Source organism: Nesoenas mayeri (genome assembly GCF_963082525.1).
Source record: "Nesoenas mayeri genome assembly, chromosome: Z".
NCBI lineage: Eukaryota > Metazoa > Chordata > Aves > Columbiformes > Columbidae > Nesoenas > Nesoenas mayeri.
In genome coordinates, this window is record NC_137542.1 from 6,280,247 (window position 1) to 6,298,010 (window position 17,764).

Consider the following 17,764-nt stretch of genomic DNA (forward strand, 5'->3'; position numbering starts at 1 on the left):
TACCTTCCTACAAAGGGAGCAAAGGTGTGGAAAGGGAGAGGCTTTCCTCAGCTGAAGAATGAGTTGTGTGGCTGGTTCGGTTTAATGTGTTTCTTGTCTTATTTAGTTATTTACGCTGTACACTTCACAGTGGATCAGCATTTCTACTTGTGTATGAAGTAGGCCTCATTCTCTGTTCCAAGTTAAAATCAGCATTATTGCCAACGATGCCCAGAGCAGCTGCAATGCAGCCTGAGCAAACGAAGAATAAAATGCAGTAATTCAAACTATTATTTTCCAGTAAAGAGAACCAGATTTCTGGTTTTTTGCCCTTCTTATTAATGGCTTGTGCCTTGTGCTCCCATGTTTCTCCAAAAAACTCAGTAATTCAGAAGGACTAGATTATTTAACATTTCGGGGGAGGGGGTGTGTGTGGAATTAAACAGATACCAGTAAGGACTCTTGAAACTCAGGAAAAAAAAGAATGTTTAATTAGCATATAGGCACAACACCCTGCCTGATATGCCTTACTAACAATACAAAGCAATAACCCGAGGTCAAAAGTTAAGTTACAATACATGCAAAAACATCTGGATTGTGCACTACATAACATGTTAGGTATAAGTACATCTGTCAAATAAACATACATCTATTCTCCTAAAGAACAGAACTTCAGAGACTATTTCAAAAGTAAAGGTACAACAAAACAACCATAGTTGAGCAGCGTATTGGACACAAAGCATCCTACACAGAGACATTTGACCTTTGGAGGCAAAAACTGTAACAGGCAAATAGCTGAGAGCCAGATCCCCAAATACTTACTTATGAAAAGCTCTCAGTGAAGCCTAAGGTATTATCAGAATGAGGTCTGAAGGATTTTGCCCTTAATGAATAACAATTATGAATGGGTAAAATGTCTGTGTTGGTGAGAATTTTAAATCATATATCTAAGTTTGATGGTGCTGATTAAACGAGGAAAGACTGAATATCAATACAAATAAAACAATATTTTTGTAAACCCCTTAAAATAAATAATGATTACGAAGGAAAATTTGGGATCTCATATGAACATGTCCTGAAATCAAAATCAACATGGTTGAAGTTAATAAATACTTTAAATAGTTAAGTTCCTTTTTTATCCTACAGAAAAATAATTAGTATTAAGAACTAAGAAAGCAGAAAGAGGATGGACACCTCTTCCTTACTTTTAAATAAGGGTGGTCAGTCCCAGTATAATCTGTCACTATTAAGCTATGTGTTCATGTATTACAGGACTAGCCAAAAGGGACAGAACATATACTTACTGCCACTATACATTCAACACATCTGGTTTTTCTTCCACACGATGACCAGTCACAGGCTCAGTCCACTAACAATACTGGTGAATGTGATGTGGGGAGGAGAGGGATGTGGGGAGTGAAGGCTGGGGTGAAGGCAACTCTAACCCCATATCAGCGTGTGACAAGTGCTCTCTGTCACATGGAAGGGGACGTGTCTGTGCTGCCGCCCAGGTTCCCACAGAACGACGGGCTGAATCCGGGCTGCTACGTATGCAATAAAAAAACCTACTGCAAAACTTCCCCTCGGACTTTGCTGGCAAACGCATTCACTGCTGAAGCAGCGGGTGAAATAAGCTATCCCCATCACAGCCGGCCAGCCTGCACACCCTGAGGCCGTTTCTGTCCGGAGGCTGCTGAAGGGAGCAGCCTCTCCAACGTGAGAACTGCTGTTGCATCTGACCGGCGCAGCAGGGCTGAGGAGCTAAGAAAGGCAAGTAACAGGTGCTTCAGCCCTTCTCTTCCTTGCAAATCCTGAATCAGCTCGGCTTTTTCAGCTCTGACTGCAGAAAAGCAAGTCTGCTCTGCTTCCACGGCGTAAAAGCTATAATGGACAAGATCCTAAAAGACAGCAAGATGCAAAGCCCTCACTTGGAGACATCCTCCCTAAAACACCAGAGGCAAATAGTGGGTGTTTTATGACTGGGATTTCTATCTCTACATATTATATGGCTGTTGTGGAGTGGCACAGAGAAGCCAGTAGCAAGGAGCTCTACAATCCCTGTACAGGGAGATGATTGCACTCGCTAGTTAAATAGATGTAATAGGCAAAGCCCTATGTATAGGAGGTTGCTGCTGCCCACTGAGTATTGCCATGGCTCGAACTCTGCAGCAGGACCACAGCAGAGGCACTCGGGCCACTCACACCTGAAGTTCGGAACACAACTCTGCACTCGCTGCGTAGGATTTCTGCAAAACAGCTGCTTCCAGCTGTGGTGAGGGTTCCAACCCTGGCTAAGGGTTGTGGATAACAAGATGCACACCTGCTTCTTTGAGCAGTCACCTCCTGTATTTTAATGAATGCACGGTATCCCCATACAAAAAGATTAATATTAGACATCAGCAAACCAAACATTACTGTGACCATAACCTTTTTTTTCATTGCTCTGAGCACAAATAAAGTATCTAGTTACTCTAGTGATTCTAATCTAAACTGTGCCACTGACCCAGGAGGTAAGTTTTGGCATATAAATAGCATAAGCTTTTCCAGAGAGGCTGAACTATCACATTGTCTACTGGTTTTAATATATAGATGCTCAGCACCTTTGAAAAAAACCCCATGTTTAATCCTTCGTCTTCCTCTGTCCATTTGTAATACTGCAGCACGAGCACAGCACCACCCCTGCATATTGCAAGCATCAAAATGCATTGAGTGTTTTGAAACTCTGAAGAACTGGTATACACACATAAAGTACAAACCAACAAACTGTGAAAAGAGTAAGATGAAGAATTGTACCCTGTAACCCTAAGAACACCAGGGAAGTTTGACAGAATGGGGTACAGGCAGATAAAGCAGCAGTTAACAGCATACAACAGAGATGCCAACTGGCATTGACAGTTGTTACACATTTCCTTTTTAAAAGAGAAACAGTAAAACCAAGTTAAGAAATTACTTTTTGGACCACTTTTCCCCCGTTTCTTCATTACTTCAAAGTGTTTCATAAAACTACTGTGTGGTAACTGCTTTTGTACAGAAAGTACACAGTAAGTTGGTTTTGTGGTCCAAACAAAAACATGCTTTTTCTGTTTTTTAATATCATGCATTGGAATGCTATCAGCTTCTTGTCAGTCATTAGTAAAAAGAACAAGCACATTTTTGACAACAAAAATCTTCTATAAGTAACATTTTCCATATTCATTCCTATAGCAATCATTAGCCAAAACTATTGAAAATATTTCTGGAATTTCATTTTCTGTTGCTATCTGCATTTCTCATTGAGGAATTTTCCGGTATTTCTGATGTTTCCTCATGCAGTTATTTACAAAGAGATGGTCCTTGTGCTGAAGAACCTTACAGAAATTTACAGTTGCTAAGGTACATTTATAAATGCTAGCAGCTACAGTCAGACAGAACGAATGGAATTTATTGTGCAGCTCTGGGCTGGGCCAGCAATATAATTAAAGTGCAAATAAAGACAAAAACCACAAGCCAGGCAGATCCACTATCCATCGCCAGCGTTAAGAAGCATCATGACTGTCATAAGAAATGTCAGATCAAATAGGCCTAGGTCACAATCTGTTTTAAACACCTGTCTCCCTGAGAGGATTTAAGGGAGGTATACAGTGATATAGCCCTATTTCTTCAACTGGCTGAATATCATTGGAAAAGTAAGGACACTTTTCCAGCCAATTTTTTCAACAGTGCTAATACCTGTGTTTTATGCCATGATGCACTTTACAGCATGCATTCAAGTTCATTTTCCATGCAGCTACAACAGGCCACTCTTGATCAGGAAATACCAACTAGCTATAGAAATCACATCTACCTACCTGGTATGTCACGAAAGCATAGGCTTTGGAAACAGTTACAAATAGCATATTTTCTTAAGCATATGCCCATATGCAAATGATAATACTAGTTTAAATAAAAATATACAGTCTGTGTCTACTGGCATACAAAGTTTGCCACTGATGTGAACAATTTTAGAGCTTAGTCAGTGTTGAATGGCTGAACAGAAAAACAGACATTTTTCAAACCACTGATTCCACGAAAAATGAAACTGTCACGCCAACTCCTAGTGTTCCTTGCTGGTCACTACCCATTGCCAGACCATACTGTGTCCAGAAAGTGCTCTGTAGCCTGACTTGTCAGAGAAGCTGCAGGAGGTGCAGAAAAATAAAGTGCCTTTTCCAGGGCTGTGTGCAACGTGAGTAACCATCCCATTCACTGCATGTCCAGATCTCTCGAGTCTCAGGTATAGCTCCTAACCTTGTATTTCCCAGCTGAAGCTTGCAAGGCTGGCAACTATTTACAGCTTTTCGACTAGTGCATTTGCTTTCCATGCTGTAAATACTCTCATTGTGTATTAATGAAAAAAATATTTACAATTCATTTATACGTAAAATCAGTCACCTTAGAAAAGCCTGACAAGATATGAGAAGAGAAAGAGAAAGAGAAAGAGGGAAAGAGAGAAAGAGAGAGAAAGAAGAGAAGAGGAGAAAAGAGGAGAGAGAAGCGAAGCGAAAGAAGAGAAGCGAAGAGAAGCGAGCGAGGTGAAGAGAAAAGAAGAGAAGAGGAGAAGAGGAGAAGAGGAGAAGAGGAGAAGAGGAGAAGAGGAGAAGAGGAGAAGAGGAGAAGAGGAGGAGAGGAGAGGAGAGGAGAGGAGAGGAGAGGAGAGGAGAGGAGAGGAGAGGAGAGGGGAGGAGAGGAGAGGAGAGGAGAGGAGAGGAGAGGAGAGGAGAGGAGAGGAGAGGAGAGGAGAGGAGAGGAGAGAAGAGAAGAGAAGAGAAGAGAAGAGAAGAGAAGAGAAGAGAAGAGAAGAGAAGAGAAGAGAAGAGAAGAGAAGAGAAGAGAAGAGAAGAGAAGAGAAGAGAAGAGAAGAGAAAAGGGAAGGGAAGGGAAGGGAAAGGGTTATTTTAATTGCAAGGGACTTACAATGATCATCTAGTCCAACTGCCTATAAGAAGGTTAACGTATTACAAAGGGTAGCATTAAACGTAGAACAAATATTTTCAACAACTGCAGATCTGAAGATACCAGATGCTACCTTAATGTCATTCCAAGACAGCAGATGACTGTTAAGATCCTGTGTTTCAATGAAGTCAACACGATATGAAGACATCACTACCATTACTGCCTATGTGAACACATAGTTAGCGATCAGCCCAGGCCACATCACAGTAATCTCATTTTGCTCACTTAACATATATGAGTATATTATCACCGTTTAAATCTGTTCCCTTAACTTGTCACATAAGACGGCTACAATGAGTACCTGTTCACAGGAAAATCTCCTGTTTTCCATTAAATGCACAGTCTCTACTGCAAAACAACATCTTTGCAAAGCAGCAATCACTTAATCCATGTAGGAAGCATCTTTGTCTTCCAATGCTCATTTTCATTGCCTGAGAGGGAAATGCTGTGAGGCTCTGTATCTCTTATTGGAAAACAGAGCTTGCATTCTTCTCAATATTTCCCTTGCTGTCTTTAGGACTTGGCATGCACAATTTTGTTAATTGTATTAAAGCGTTCTGTAGACTCTGAAGCGAAGCTGGCTCTTCAGGCAGGGAGCCTGGGTTCAATCTTTAGGGAAAGCTCATACAAGGTATCTTCATCTATGATGAGCGTCTTGTCAAGTAAATAGTGAGTGACCTGGAAAGGAGAAAACACAGATCAACAAAATGCATGTTACTTCCACAAAGATTTCTCTGCTTTGACTTTTCCCCTTCAGCCCACTTAAGAGACTGAGATCCTCTCACATTGTTTTCTCAGAGAAACACAGCAGCTCATTTGAATGCTGTGAAGCTGCCCCAGCAGCGCTCCAGTAATCATGTATGGCCACTCAAGAATGGGCAAATCCTCAGCCAGGTTATCTCAGCCCACATGGCTCTCCTGGAGCCTGAGATTGAATTTTCTTTGAAAGCACAGACTGATTTTAGCCCAGTTTGGATGGCTCACATGAGGGACCGGGAGAAAAGAATTGCAGGATGCACACAGCACCAACAGAGGCTCCAGCCACCTCCTGTCCCCCAGTCTCTGGATTCTGAGGTTCCTCGGGGAATTGTGCTTCCAGCTGGGCAGGTAGAAGACATTTCCCTTTGAACCCCTTCCCTTGTACGCCAGACCCATGAGGGCTGCAAAATCCCAAGAGACCTTCCAGAGAAGATGAAAAAAACTTGCTTTTATATAGTGTCACCAAGGTGAGGGTATTACAGCCCCACAGTGCCTGTCCGTATTTGTCTGTTCTCTGCTCTGTGGGCGGCGGGGAGCAGGATACATTGACTTCAGCTTTCGAGAACAGCTGTGATCTTACAACTAACTGCTATTGCAGCTTTGATTTTATTAGTAAGTGACGATGTCTAGGAAGATCCTTACCTTCTGCTGATGCTCTATGCGGTAGGAGGTCTGCTGGAACTGGCGTATTTCCCTGATAATGTGTGAGATCTTGCAAAAGAATACATGTGTATGAGTAAGTACAACCGCATTTTCATTTCAGCTAAGCAACATAAGGCAAGAATTTTGCGCCAAATTATGCAACTTATCCTGGGAAGGGAGAGGGCAAAGATTATCCCCAGTTTCCAGGAATTTCACTTTCCTAAACCATTTATTGTTCAGTCAGTCTCAAGTGAAGCACCTTGTCTCTCCTCTCCCTATACTGATAACCTCTTTTTGCCTCGAGTGACTGCTGCAATGTGCAACCATAAGGTGGCTATTAAGCTGATATTAGAAGCGAAATTTGCATGCTTTTCTCTGAGGAGTTGTTACAAATCAACATTATATGGTAGCTGGAGAGAAATCAACTTTAAAATGCTTTTCCAGATAGACCACCGCACGCTTGAAAAGAAAATTGTGATGACTGCTTTCTGGTGAATCACTACATTGCTTTGATTTGGTTATTTCAAAAAGGCTTTTGTCTCTCCTTCACGAGCTTTGCACATCTGCTTTTCCTGTCTGTCACTTCTCAAAGAACAAATCAGAGGCAAATTCGCCCTGTAAAAATGCTCAGTTTACCAGAAGGTGGTGATAGAAGACTAGGTCAAGTAATTTCTTTCAAATAAGCTACCTAACTTGCACGATGCCAATATACTTGTACGTCTTAGAAGTGAAATTCAAAGGAGTTATAATTAAATCAATAATTAACTCACATAATTAAACACCTGTTGGAAAAGCGTATAGGGAACTGAAAATTACCATTCTCATTTTGGAAAAATTGACAAGGCCTTCCCCAGTGAAGTTCGGTGTTCCTTCTTCAATAAATGCCAGGTCTGTCAAGTACATTCCAAGGTAGGGAACGGCAGGGGGGTTACAACTGTGAAACAAGAAATCAGCGTATTTGTCTATAGCTAAATTTGCAAAGCAATTTTTTTGTAAGTCATATAATACAAACTCTTTATTACTTGACATACTTCTAAACAATGGGGCGCATTCATTTGTAAGACAAACAACTTCTCTGACTTCACCTGAATTGCACTTGCGCTTCATGTGGCAAATTGAATGCATTCTGTCCATTATCTAATATTTATGGCAGATAACTTTTAATAAAAGGTAGAGTGGTGACGTGACGGAGAGAGAGGAAGGACAGGTACACTCTGGGCTCACAGAACGCTTTCAAGCATATTCCAGCCCTGGCTGAAAGATGATATCAGAAAGAGATTATACACACAAGCTAAAAATGCATATGGACTTGCTTCCGAGTGGCTGGTGTTCTACAGTCGTGTAAGCATCCCAGTATAGCAATGTCATGTATATGTATGTGTGGAGATACATACACATATGTATGTATATACATGCATATAAATACACATACTTATATGTACATACACATATGTGTGCATGCATGCATATTCATACATACATGTATACATATATATGTATGTATGTACCACTCTGTCAAAGTCTATTCAGGCCTTCTCAAGAGTGAACACCAAGAAGGAAGACAAAGAGAGGGGACAAGGATGATCTGGAGAACTCGGAACAGAGACCCTAGAGAATGTGGATTTTCTTTTGTTGGTGGGACAGGAGGAATGGGATAATGATTGTGGCTTCTCTAATGCAATAATCACTGCTCCACGCTCACCGACTCTTGTGTCAGCAGAAATAGTAGCGAACTTGGTTTTCTGGAGTTCTGGCATGAGAAAAATGCAGGGTGACGGCTGTACTGCTAACTTAGAAAGACTGCTCACTATGCTTAGCATTGCACTTCATTCTGGCTGTTTTTTACATTATGAGGATGATTGTTGTACACATGCAAGCAATATATCAACTGGTAAGTACAAAAATTAACCTGTTCATGCATTGCGAGTAGAAACATTTTTTAAAAAGTTATTGGCTCCCCAACAATATTTTTTAAATAAAAATTGACTAACTATGTATATTTTGAAACTTTCAAGAAATTATTATGGTGGTTCAACCCTTTGCTTCTCTTAAGATCATTTAAAGTAGTTGTACCACCCAGTGCTGGAAAGATTACTTGTAACTACAGAACTTGCAAAAATACAGGTTTTGTATACATGCCGTTGGATTCAATACATAAATAAATTGTGGAACTCTCGCCACAGGATATTTTAGGTGTCAAAATTTCGTATGGTCAAACATAATCTGGCAAATCAAAACTAGAGTGCCAGACTACAGGGAGCTGGGAGGGCATTGCAAAGGGAATAATCACTGCACATTGGTCTCGTTCCCATGTTCCTCTCACCAGCTACTGGTCAGTGTCACAAGCAAGATAAAGGGGTGAAAGGATATTTAAACTGACTCAGGCTTAGTCCTAAGTCCTAAACCTCTCATCTGGAACAAGGTCTCTTTGGATCCCTGTTTTGAATAGGAACTTTAATTTATAAACCTGGCTTTACACTTATTGAAAAAGTTTATCAGTGTAAGTAAAACCCCAACAGGGAACATTCACACAGAATAATAGTTTAATTTGTTTCAGTAATTCTCTGGAGATATTATATTTATCGATCACGACTACTAAATGATGCGATATTCAGCAAAACAATACTGCCAAATAGAATAAAATTGGAATTTAATATGTTACCAGACAAAAATATTATTCAATATTATATTAATTATTAAAGCTTAATCAAAGCTTTTACATGTAGTATCCGCTGCTCATAACAAAACACAGTTGTATGGTGTAGGGAAACATACTTTTTGAGTGTTTCTCTAAGATTTTTAAATCTTCCTTCAGATGATACAGTCTTCTGAAGCTTGTCCATGAGAGCTTTTGTCTAGAAAGAAAATGCATTACAAATACGATTGTTGTTGCACATAAATGATAAGATTTTAGAAAAGGTCTAATTCAGTTAGCATCTTCACCCCATTTTCAAAAGTAATAACAAAAGCATTAGGAATTTAGCTTCATTGTAGTTCCTAGTGTACTTCTGAAAATGGAGATGAGGCAGCATTAAACATTTTCCTTTGAGTGATACACAGAATCTGTATCTATGCTAATATTATTAGCCTGCAAATTCAGGAAAAAACACAAGTTCATTAAATTAATGGTCAGCAATTCAGTTTACTGTGCATACAAGAATACCAGGGACATGATCTCACAAGTTGCAGAGGATCTTCAGCTGAGTTTACTGAAATTAGTGACAATAAAGGATGTTTACTGCCTTGCAGCTTGCGCTAAGCTGGTTTTGCATCCAGGTTTCTGATAAAAGCTGAATATATATTTGAAAATATATTACTGTTTTACAATAATTACTTTCAGTGGTCATCATCAGAGTGTGATTATTTCTGAAGTGAAATAAAATTCCTTTTCGGCCTATTTATGCTATAGACTTGAGAGAGTACAGAGAATCATGGGAAATATGTTCTATTCGAAGCTGAATTTCCAGTTAAGAGAAAGCTGTAGGCAGAAGCAGACACCTTATTTTCTTCTACATTAGCAAGCTGTGAAACACTCAGATTATGTTTCCAATAAGTACTGGAGAACTGTGCAACGACATTAATCTGTTGAGCTTTTGTTGATGATTTTTGTTGTTGTTGCTGTTTGTTTGTTTGTTTGTAGTTGTTGACTGAGACGTTTAAAAAACAAGTAAGTTCTGAACATAAAACTTTTTGGAGGTAAACTGCTATATAACAGTTTGTACTGAAATGAGTTTGAGCATAATTTTAAATAAAAGAACACAGCAGCAGCTATAAAGCATCTGAGGAAAAGCTGACTGGAGAAAGAAGGCAGTGCAGTCAGGATGTATTTTAAGTGGACTTAATTGCTTGGGCTGCTTGAGTGCTTTTGCAAAGCAGAAACATACGGAGGAGGAAACGCAATGATAGAAGTCCACCCTTAGCATGCCAGTTACCCAGATCTAAAAAGTGCAATCTGAAATCTTCCAATTAGCTGGAGTAGACCCTGTATACAAATACTGCCTAATTTACACGTGACTGGCTCTGCCCTACTGACCTCCTTGCTCTGTTATTCCACCATACTGAAACATTCCCTTCTTTTTCAAGTAGTAGAAAGCTGAGATTTAAATAATTCAACCAATTCCTCCAAACCATTTAAAACAGAACATAAAATCATAAATCATAGAATATTTTGAGTTGGAAGGGGCCCATAAGGGTCATCAAGTGCAACTCCCTATAAAAGGCGGGATACTGTTCATCCCAGCTAGTCTTTTTCTGTGTGTCTTATTTTTGTTATTCGCAGAAATTTCCACAGGCTCAACCATGTTGCTGACAGTCTCAGCAGCAAGATAAGGGCTAAAGGGAGATATTCACTACAACCAGACTCAGGCACCTACATGACCATGAGGTCTGGTTGTCTACAGTGTCGTACTGGGTAGCAAAAAAATCACCGCCTTGAGATAGAAGTGCTGACCTCTCTATTGACTTTCTGCACAGGCAAGGAAATGTGGCTTCTCTTTCAGGCACCTGGGCTGACTATAGTTATAGCTAGTAACTACAGAAATTTATTTTTCTCAAATATTTCAGTACTTCAGGCTCAAGTCATAGTCTTAGGCACCTGCAAATTCCATTGGAAACAGTTTTTTCCTGCAGATTTTTAATTAATGACACCAAAAAAAGGATAAACGACATACAAAATACTTTTACATGAAATTCCAGTACCACTTGTCACTCCCAGCAAATAGTTAGAGCATTGTATAACTAGAAATATTTATCGGGAGGAATCCTATCTCAACATGTTGTTCTCTGAACAACACACTGACCAGTGAAATCTAGAAACCATACTGTAATCAAATCTTTCTTACCTGTTTGGATACTTTACCCCAAGTTTTCTTCAGTCTGTAGATTGCACTTCTGTTCAAGGCCGATGTGATTTCTAACACACCATTATAATTGTGCATACATCGACAGATATCAGCTACTGCTACCCACTTTTCAATGGAGTTAGCCCGGGAGCTGACATCAGCGTAATTCATGATTTGGGAGGCAACAAGGTTACTCATCTGACCAAAGAGTAAGAGATTTAGGACATTAATATATAATCCCTTTCAACATACAATTATTTAATGAACAGGGCAGAAAAATTAAAACGCACAACAATACTGATAGTTCTTTATAAAGCCAAAAAAAGTCTATTGAGAACAGTGTTGTAGTGAAGGGAGGGAATGATAATATGAAAGACAGGTAAGACACACAATGGGGAGTATCTCCAAGGCAACAGTAATAAAACTGATTGGGAAGTCTCTCAGTAAAATTACAGGAAAATTATAAAGAGCAAAGATACAGTTGGGGATACAGAGGGCATTCATTAAGTAGAATTGGTGTTATATTTTCACTCTCTGGAGAAAATTTAGTTTCTTCTGTAAGCAACAAGGCATTGTAGCATCGTTTAAAACATTCTGCTGTATTAAATTGCCACTGAAATGCTGAGTGCCGATTCCTGAAAATTAGAATCTTCACGTGGTTTGATTTAAAAGGTTAATCACAAAGAGACTGTAACATTTAGCTATTAGTAGACAAGAAGTTACATCACATTATTAAAAAAAAAAGTTCCAGAGGTCGTAGACAGTGTCAATAGAGTTCTTAGAAAGTAATCCATATTTAAGAGTACTTACATCATTAAAATGTTGACTAGTTTTCATAATATAGGGTGTCCTCTCATTTTTATCCACTTTCATCCAGCCCTGCCCAAGAAACTCTCTAGACATCGAGGGGAGAGAAAAAACCAAACAAAAATGCTCTTAATAGACAGAGTAAAGTCTCTGTAACCCTAGCCTAAGTGGATTTCAAGTATACCTCATTTTGTTAGAAGCTGATAACACAGCTTTACACTAATTCCAGCATTTCACTATACCATTTTTAATGCTGTCTGAAGCACTAAATATTATAAAGAAGATTAATTTTTCTCTTAATCCCCTCCCCCAATGCCCAATTTTCAGCATTGCGGCCTTATTTGAAATTGGTCTTGTCAGCTTATGTGGTTCTACCCATATTAAACTGCTGTATGAACGCAGATGATCTGACACTCGGCACTTCCACACTATATCCACCCTTCATTAGACCAGAGCCTTAGACCACAGATTGTTTCGGGCTTTTTAGCTTAGCAAAGAACTCAGTCTTTCCAAACACACTCAAACTGTAGTGGAGTCAGAGGCAATGACAGAAACAGCCGAAGGGCATTGTCCTGTTACATGTGCAAACCTTTTTGTCAATAGTACGAGTTAGTGTAGTGCCTTACACGGCCAGTCGGTCACTCACCCACCATGCTCACTTCAGTCACTCGTAGGAGAACACTTACTCGTACGGTATGCTTCGGAAAACTACATGATCTAAAAGAGTTATTTGCTCTGCAAGCTCCATGGCAGACAAAGTCTCAAAGCACTCCGGTTTGGGGCAATCTGACTGCAAAAATAAGGAGAATGCTTAATGATCTATTTTTGCATCAAATGACATTTCAAAGCACAGGGTACTAAGAACTTTGTAAGAACTTCCAACACAGAGTTGTGATAAACTTCTTTGCTACAAAGAAATAAGAATTAAGAAAAAATGCTAACAACATGAGGGTAAACATCAGGCTGGATAATCACAGGAAAACAGGCATGTAAGAAGCTGCAAGTAACTAGGTATGTCAATCATCTGTGTATTCTGCATTACTTTCCACATAACTGCTCTGCACCTAGTTCATTGCTGACACTCTTCTTGGGATTAACACAATGCACTTAGGAGATGGTGGTGGCTATGGTTTGGATGATTTGGGCACTGTCAGTCAAGGCCAGCTGTGGTTCTGGTGGCAGCTGAGGCACCATTTCTTATATGCTGTCTTTTAAAAAAATAAAAACACACATGAGATTTAAATTCGAATCCTAAAGTTTTGACCTGCTTATCTTTGATATGGACTCCAAATTCTTGCTTTCTTTAAACTGACACATATATTCCTGATATTCTTGTATTCCTGTGCAGAGTTGTGCAGTTGCAGTTGTGCTACATTTTATTGACATAAAACCACAACATTCCTACAGGAGTATTTATGTTTAAATTTCAATATGAACTTACCATCTGAATGATATCCTCTATTTTTAAATGGGTATCATCTTGATCATCCTGAGAAAGAGCCCTGAAAAAATAAGTAGCAGAACATCCTGTATAAATAAGGTCTATAGCTAGGATAAAACCTTATGACAGCTAGGCAATAGTGTTTATCTAAAATAAATCCTAAGACTGCAATTGAAGATGTAAAGAAAAAAAATATCTGGTATCTAAAATCTAATGTCTTGTTTTAAGTAAAAGTGTACAAAATGCTATAACACCAGTCACATAAGTTAAAATGATGGTCATGGAGGCTTAAAATCTCTGAGCTAAGAACAGCGTATACTACAGAATGGTCAATGACAATAAGTGCTGTACTTATTTGCTGGTTATAGTGATACATCTATCCCACTTTGACTTCAGTGCAATGAAGCTTGGGGGACAAAGAAAAATTTCCTTGTCAAGAACTGGACTGGCAGTGCAAACATACATCACAATAACAACAATATTTAATCAGAAGCTCTCTATCCTGAATAATCCTAGGAAACCTAAAGGTGGAAAAATACCTCGCAAGCCTTTTATCTGATTTTTAACCTACTCTGCTAAATGATACTTTGAGGAAATGTTTGAGAAATCAACCTTTGAGAAGCGACAAAAAGACAGCAGATTAGGCATGCATTAAAGAGTGATTCACTAGGAAGTGGTCTTGTTTATTGGCACTACAGTGTCTCACACAAAGAGCTGTGGGTGTGGAAATAGATAATAAACTGCTAGCAGATTTCACTTGTAGCAAGTACATTATTTGCTTTCCATAATATAAGTATTAATCAATGCTTTCAATTCTGCTACACAAAACCTGTGATTATTAAGACTATTTCAGAGTAATGGGTCAAAAATGAACCCAGCAGAAATAGTAAGTATTCATCAATTCCCATCTACCCTGATGCACTACCTTGGCACAAAATTCTGAGATCTTACCCCTTCATTTGGAAAATATAGACTCAAAGAAACCTTGAGCAGACTGGATTTCTTTACTATAGGAAAGAGAAGGTTTAGGGAGAAAGAAGTCAATATACTGATTTACATCAGGGGTGATACAGTTTCAACATTAAGTTCAATTTTCCAACTCCAAGCATAGGTAAGCACTGAAAGAGGCTTTCTGCAGACATTGTATTACTCATCAGCTGAATTTTCAAGGAAAGTTTAGATGACTGTTGTTGAAGAAGATCCAGTTCTACTGATCATTCCAGAAAGCACAGCAACTGGATCAGGTATGTTCTCATGGTCCCTCCAATTCTTTATTTTTGCACTCTATACTAACAGATTTTCCAAGTACCAGCTGTGGAAAGGGTTAAAATAAAAGGATTGTATTACCCAGAGGCTGGAGCTATGAGTGTAAGATATGGAATTCGTGCTATGTGGGTGGGGAGGAAGTGTTAATGCTTAGTACACTAGGTTCTTCTGCTGTGGGCTGCTGTTGTTTCCTTTTTGTTTGCCAAATTAGAGGGCTACGATAAAATCAGATGTAGATACACAAAGAAAGGATCTAAAGCCCTCCTTGCATTCATTTTCAGCCTATCAAATAGAAACAAAATGCCTCTTTCTTCATAAGATGTGGCAACACCTTATGTCTGATGGGCAAGTCATGTGAAGTCTTAAATGCCTGCTTCTTCAGGAGAACCATAATCTTCTCCAGATAATAATGGTGAGCAGCCTCAGTAACTGCAAATAGACCAGCAACCTGAGTTTTGTACTGTATCTCCTGACTGATTGCCTACAAAAAGATATCGTTCACTATACGATAAGCATGTGCTTCCTGGCAATAACAAAAGAGAGGGTTTGCCCTTCTGCCCCAGGTATTCTCAGTAATCTCATAAACTCATCATTTGAGTTCCTTACGTATAACTTTCTATCAGCTGGAGTTCTCATGTTTGATACAGAAATGATTGTATTTGCCTCATACAAAATAAAATAGGAAACATGAGATTCCTAAAAAGCTGAAAAGACTAACTTTTCCCCACCTTTGCTTCCTGATTCTCGCTTACAGCATGTCTCACATTTTATGTAGACCTCCTATCCTTCATTCTAACACGGCACTCTCATAAAAAACCTCTCCTTTTATCCAGAAATGCTCTATGTTTAAATCTGAAGAGGGCAACACATTTCTAGACTAGATAAAGCTACTTTTTGATCACATCAATAGCAGTTTCCACTTCAGTCTGCACAGTTCTCAGCTTTGGGATACCTAGTTTCAGCAGAGGTCTAGGAAGATAGACTGAGCTGATCAGTTCTGCTTGGGCAGTTCCCATTGCACCCCTTGGAGAGCCTTCTGGAAGCTCGTTAAGAAGCACGGGTCCATGTGAAAAGCATTATGAGAGAAAGTAAGGGTAGGGAGAGATTCTGCTGGACTGTTTAAGAGCATCCCTCTCAGGGAGGACTGCATGGGGTGAAACCTCCATCGTTACCTTACAACTGAAGGAAGTAAATATATAAGAAATAACTTCCTAATTCTTAGAGTCATCAGCTAAGATTAGACGTCTCACTAAAACTGTTCTTTGTGCTTGACCGGTCCAAACGTTAAAAAAAAAAATTATAGCAGAAAATATTAACATGTGTATCTTCATTTCTTCATGGTACATAAAACATTTTAAAAATATTTTACAAGGTGGTGTAAGTTATAGAGCCTGAAATGTATTATCTAGTGAGATCACACAAGGTATAAAATTGGTCATCCATCAAATTTTGACCTCTGCATATCCCTGGATTTCATTTACATTTATCCTGAGGAAAAAGAAGGAGAAGTTTGTTCTTGAACCATCCTTTTATTCTCCAGATAGGACTAATTATCAAAGTTATTCACTGCTGTTCAGCCTGAACTTTACATCTTCCTGCTTCACCATCAATGAAATTTCCCCTAGGTTTCAGGGGTTATTAAATAAGGCTGATAAAATCTCAAGCAGAATATACTTCAGTAGGTTTGCCTAGCTTTCAGAACAAATATTGCATAAAAAGAAGCTTTTTTACCCTACAGAGAAACCCTGTCAGTCCATTCAACAAAAATCTCATCACACAAGAAATACCAGCTGTTCTGTCCGATGACTCAAGAAAGCATGAAGAAGCTCAGTCTTTCTCATAAACACTTTCCTTGCCATTCATATTTTATACAGAGTCTTTCACAAAGCTGGTAATAATATCTTTAGAATACAAACCAATCTTTCCTCCTCCTCTCATTGCTGCTGACAAAGGGACTGATTTTCCAATAAATTTATACACACACATGTGCACATATATTCAAAGGCTGGGTCACTTTCTAAAAAGAGGCATTTGTATCTAATACCCTTAAAGGAGACACTCCACAGAATACACCCATATGTAGGGTCAGAAAGCATGAACTTTCTTTCATGAGTGTTTGAACATAGAATTTAGGATAAGAAATGCTTTTCCCAGTCTCACTCTGAATTCCTTGATTTTCAGAGTCAGGAGTAGGCTATGAAAACTGAAATGTGGGGAAGTCAAGACCTACAGTGAGGGTTGACTGGCAAACCACAATTCTGATAGACTATATGTTTTGATATGCCAAAACCTTTTAGATATAAAAGCCTGCTGCAAGCACCTCTTCAGAACAAATAAAAAGCCTATTTTTTTACACTCACCTAGCAATTGGGTGAATCACTAACATCATGAGGGGCATGCCAACTGGCTCACGCCACATTCCACTTTTTCATCCTATTCCAGAGAAGCCTTTTGAATTAAAGCTTCATCAGAACTTGCAGTTATGACAAATCTGTGCTTTCATCTAAAAAATATGCTGTCAAAAATCTTCAAACAAATTGATTTCTAATAACAGTAAAAAAGCTCTTCAGTTCCAGGTGGGTAATTTATATTCCCCTAAGTAGTATTAGATGAAAGCCCTCCATCTAGAAGAAACCTGAAAGGATAACATCTTTCCAAGGAGGTGGTTATGTGGTGATGATGGGCTGAGCAGCACTTCTCCAAACCAGACACTGGTAGATGAACCAGAAGAGGAACACTATACCTGAGAGCACCTCTACACATCTCTACAACAAGAAAGACTTTAGAAACCTTTAGGACATCCAGGGTTAGATTCACATCCTCCACAAGTCACTGTGGTCTATAATTGTCTGAGAAAGGGAGGTGTCCTCTATGATCTCTGGAGGAACAGTCAGAGTGCCTAACTTCAGACAGTTTGGGTGGACAGAATCTCCTTCATGATAAGAGTTACCTTGGAAGGAGTGCTTCATCATCTGTCTGCAGTCTGTTTCCTGGTTCACTTAGACACAGAAATTTTTCTAAGTCAATGCAGAAAGGAAATCTCTCCTCATTCCGTCAT

General features: G+C 39.2%; 1 protein-coding gene across 1 annotated transcript in view; it reads right to left on the reverse strand.

Moving 5' to 3' along the window:
* Positions 1-5,535: 5,535 nt before the first annotated feature.
* Positions 5,536-17,764, reverse strand: part of RASGRF2 (Ras protein specific guanine nucleotide releasing factor 2) — a gene marked incomplete at both ends in the record, with an annotated part of 125,256 nt that continues 113,027 nt past the window's right edge. Inside the window, 8 exons of the mRNA XM_080362400.1 lie at positions 5,536-5,628; positions 6,352-6,420; positions 7,168-7,285; positions 9,127-9,206; positions 11,193-11,390; positions 12,003-12,087; positions 12,686-12,789; positions 13,441-13,501. Coding sequence (XP_080218526.1) covers positions 5,536-5,628; positions 6,352-6,420; positions 7,168-7,285; positions 9,127-9,206; positions 11,193-11,390; positions 12,003-12,087; positions 12,686-12,789; positions 13,441-13,501 — 808 coding nt within the window. The remainder of the gene's footprint in view (positions 5,629-6,351; positions 6,421-7,167; positions 7,286-9,126; positions 9,207-11,192; positions 11,391-12,002; positions 12,088-12,685; positions 12,790-13,440; positions 13,502-17,764) is intronic.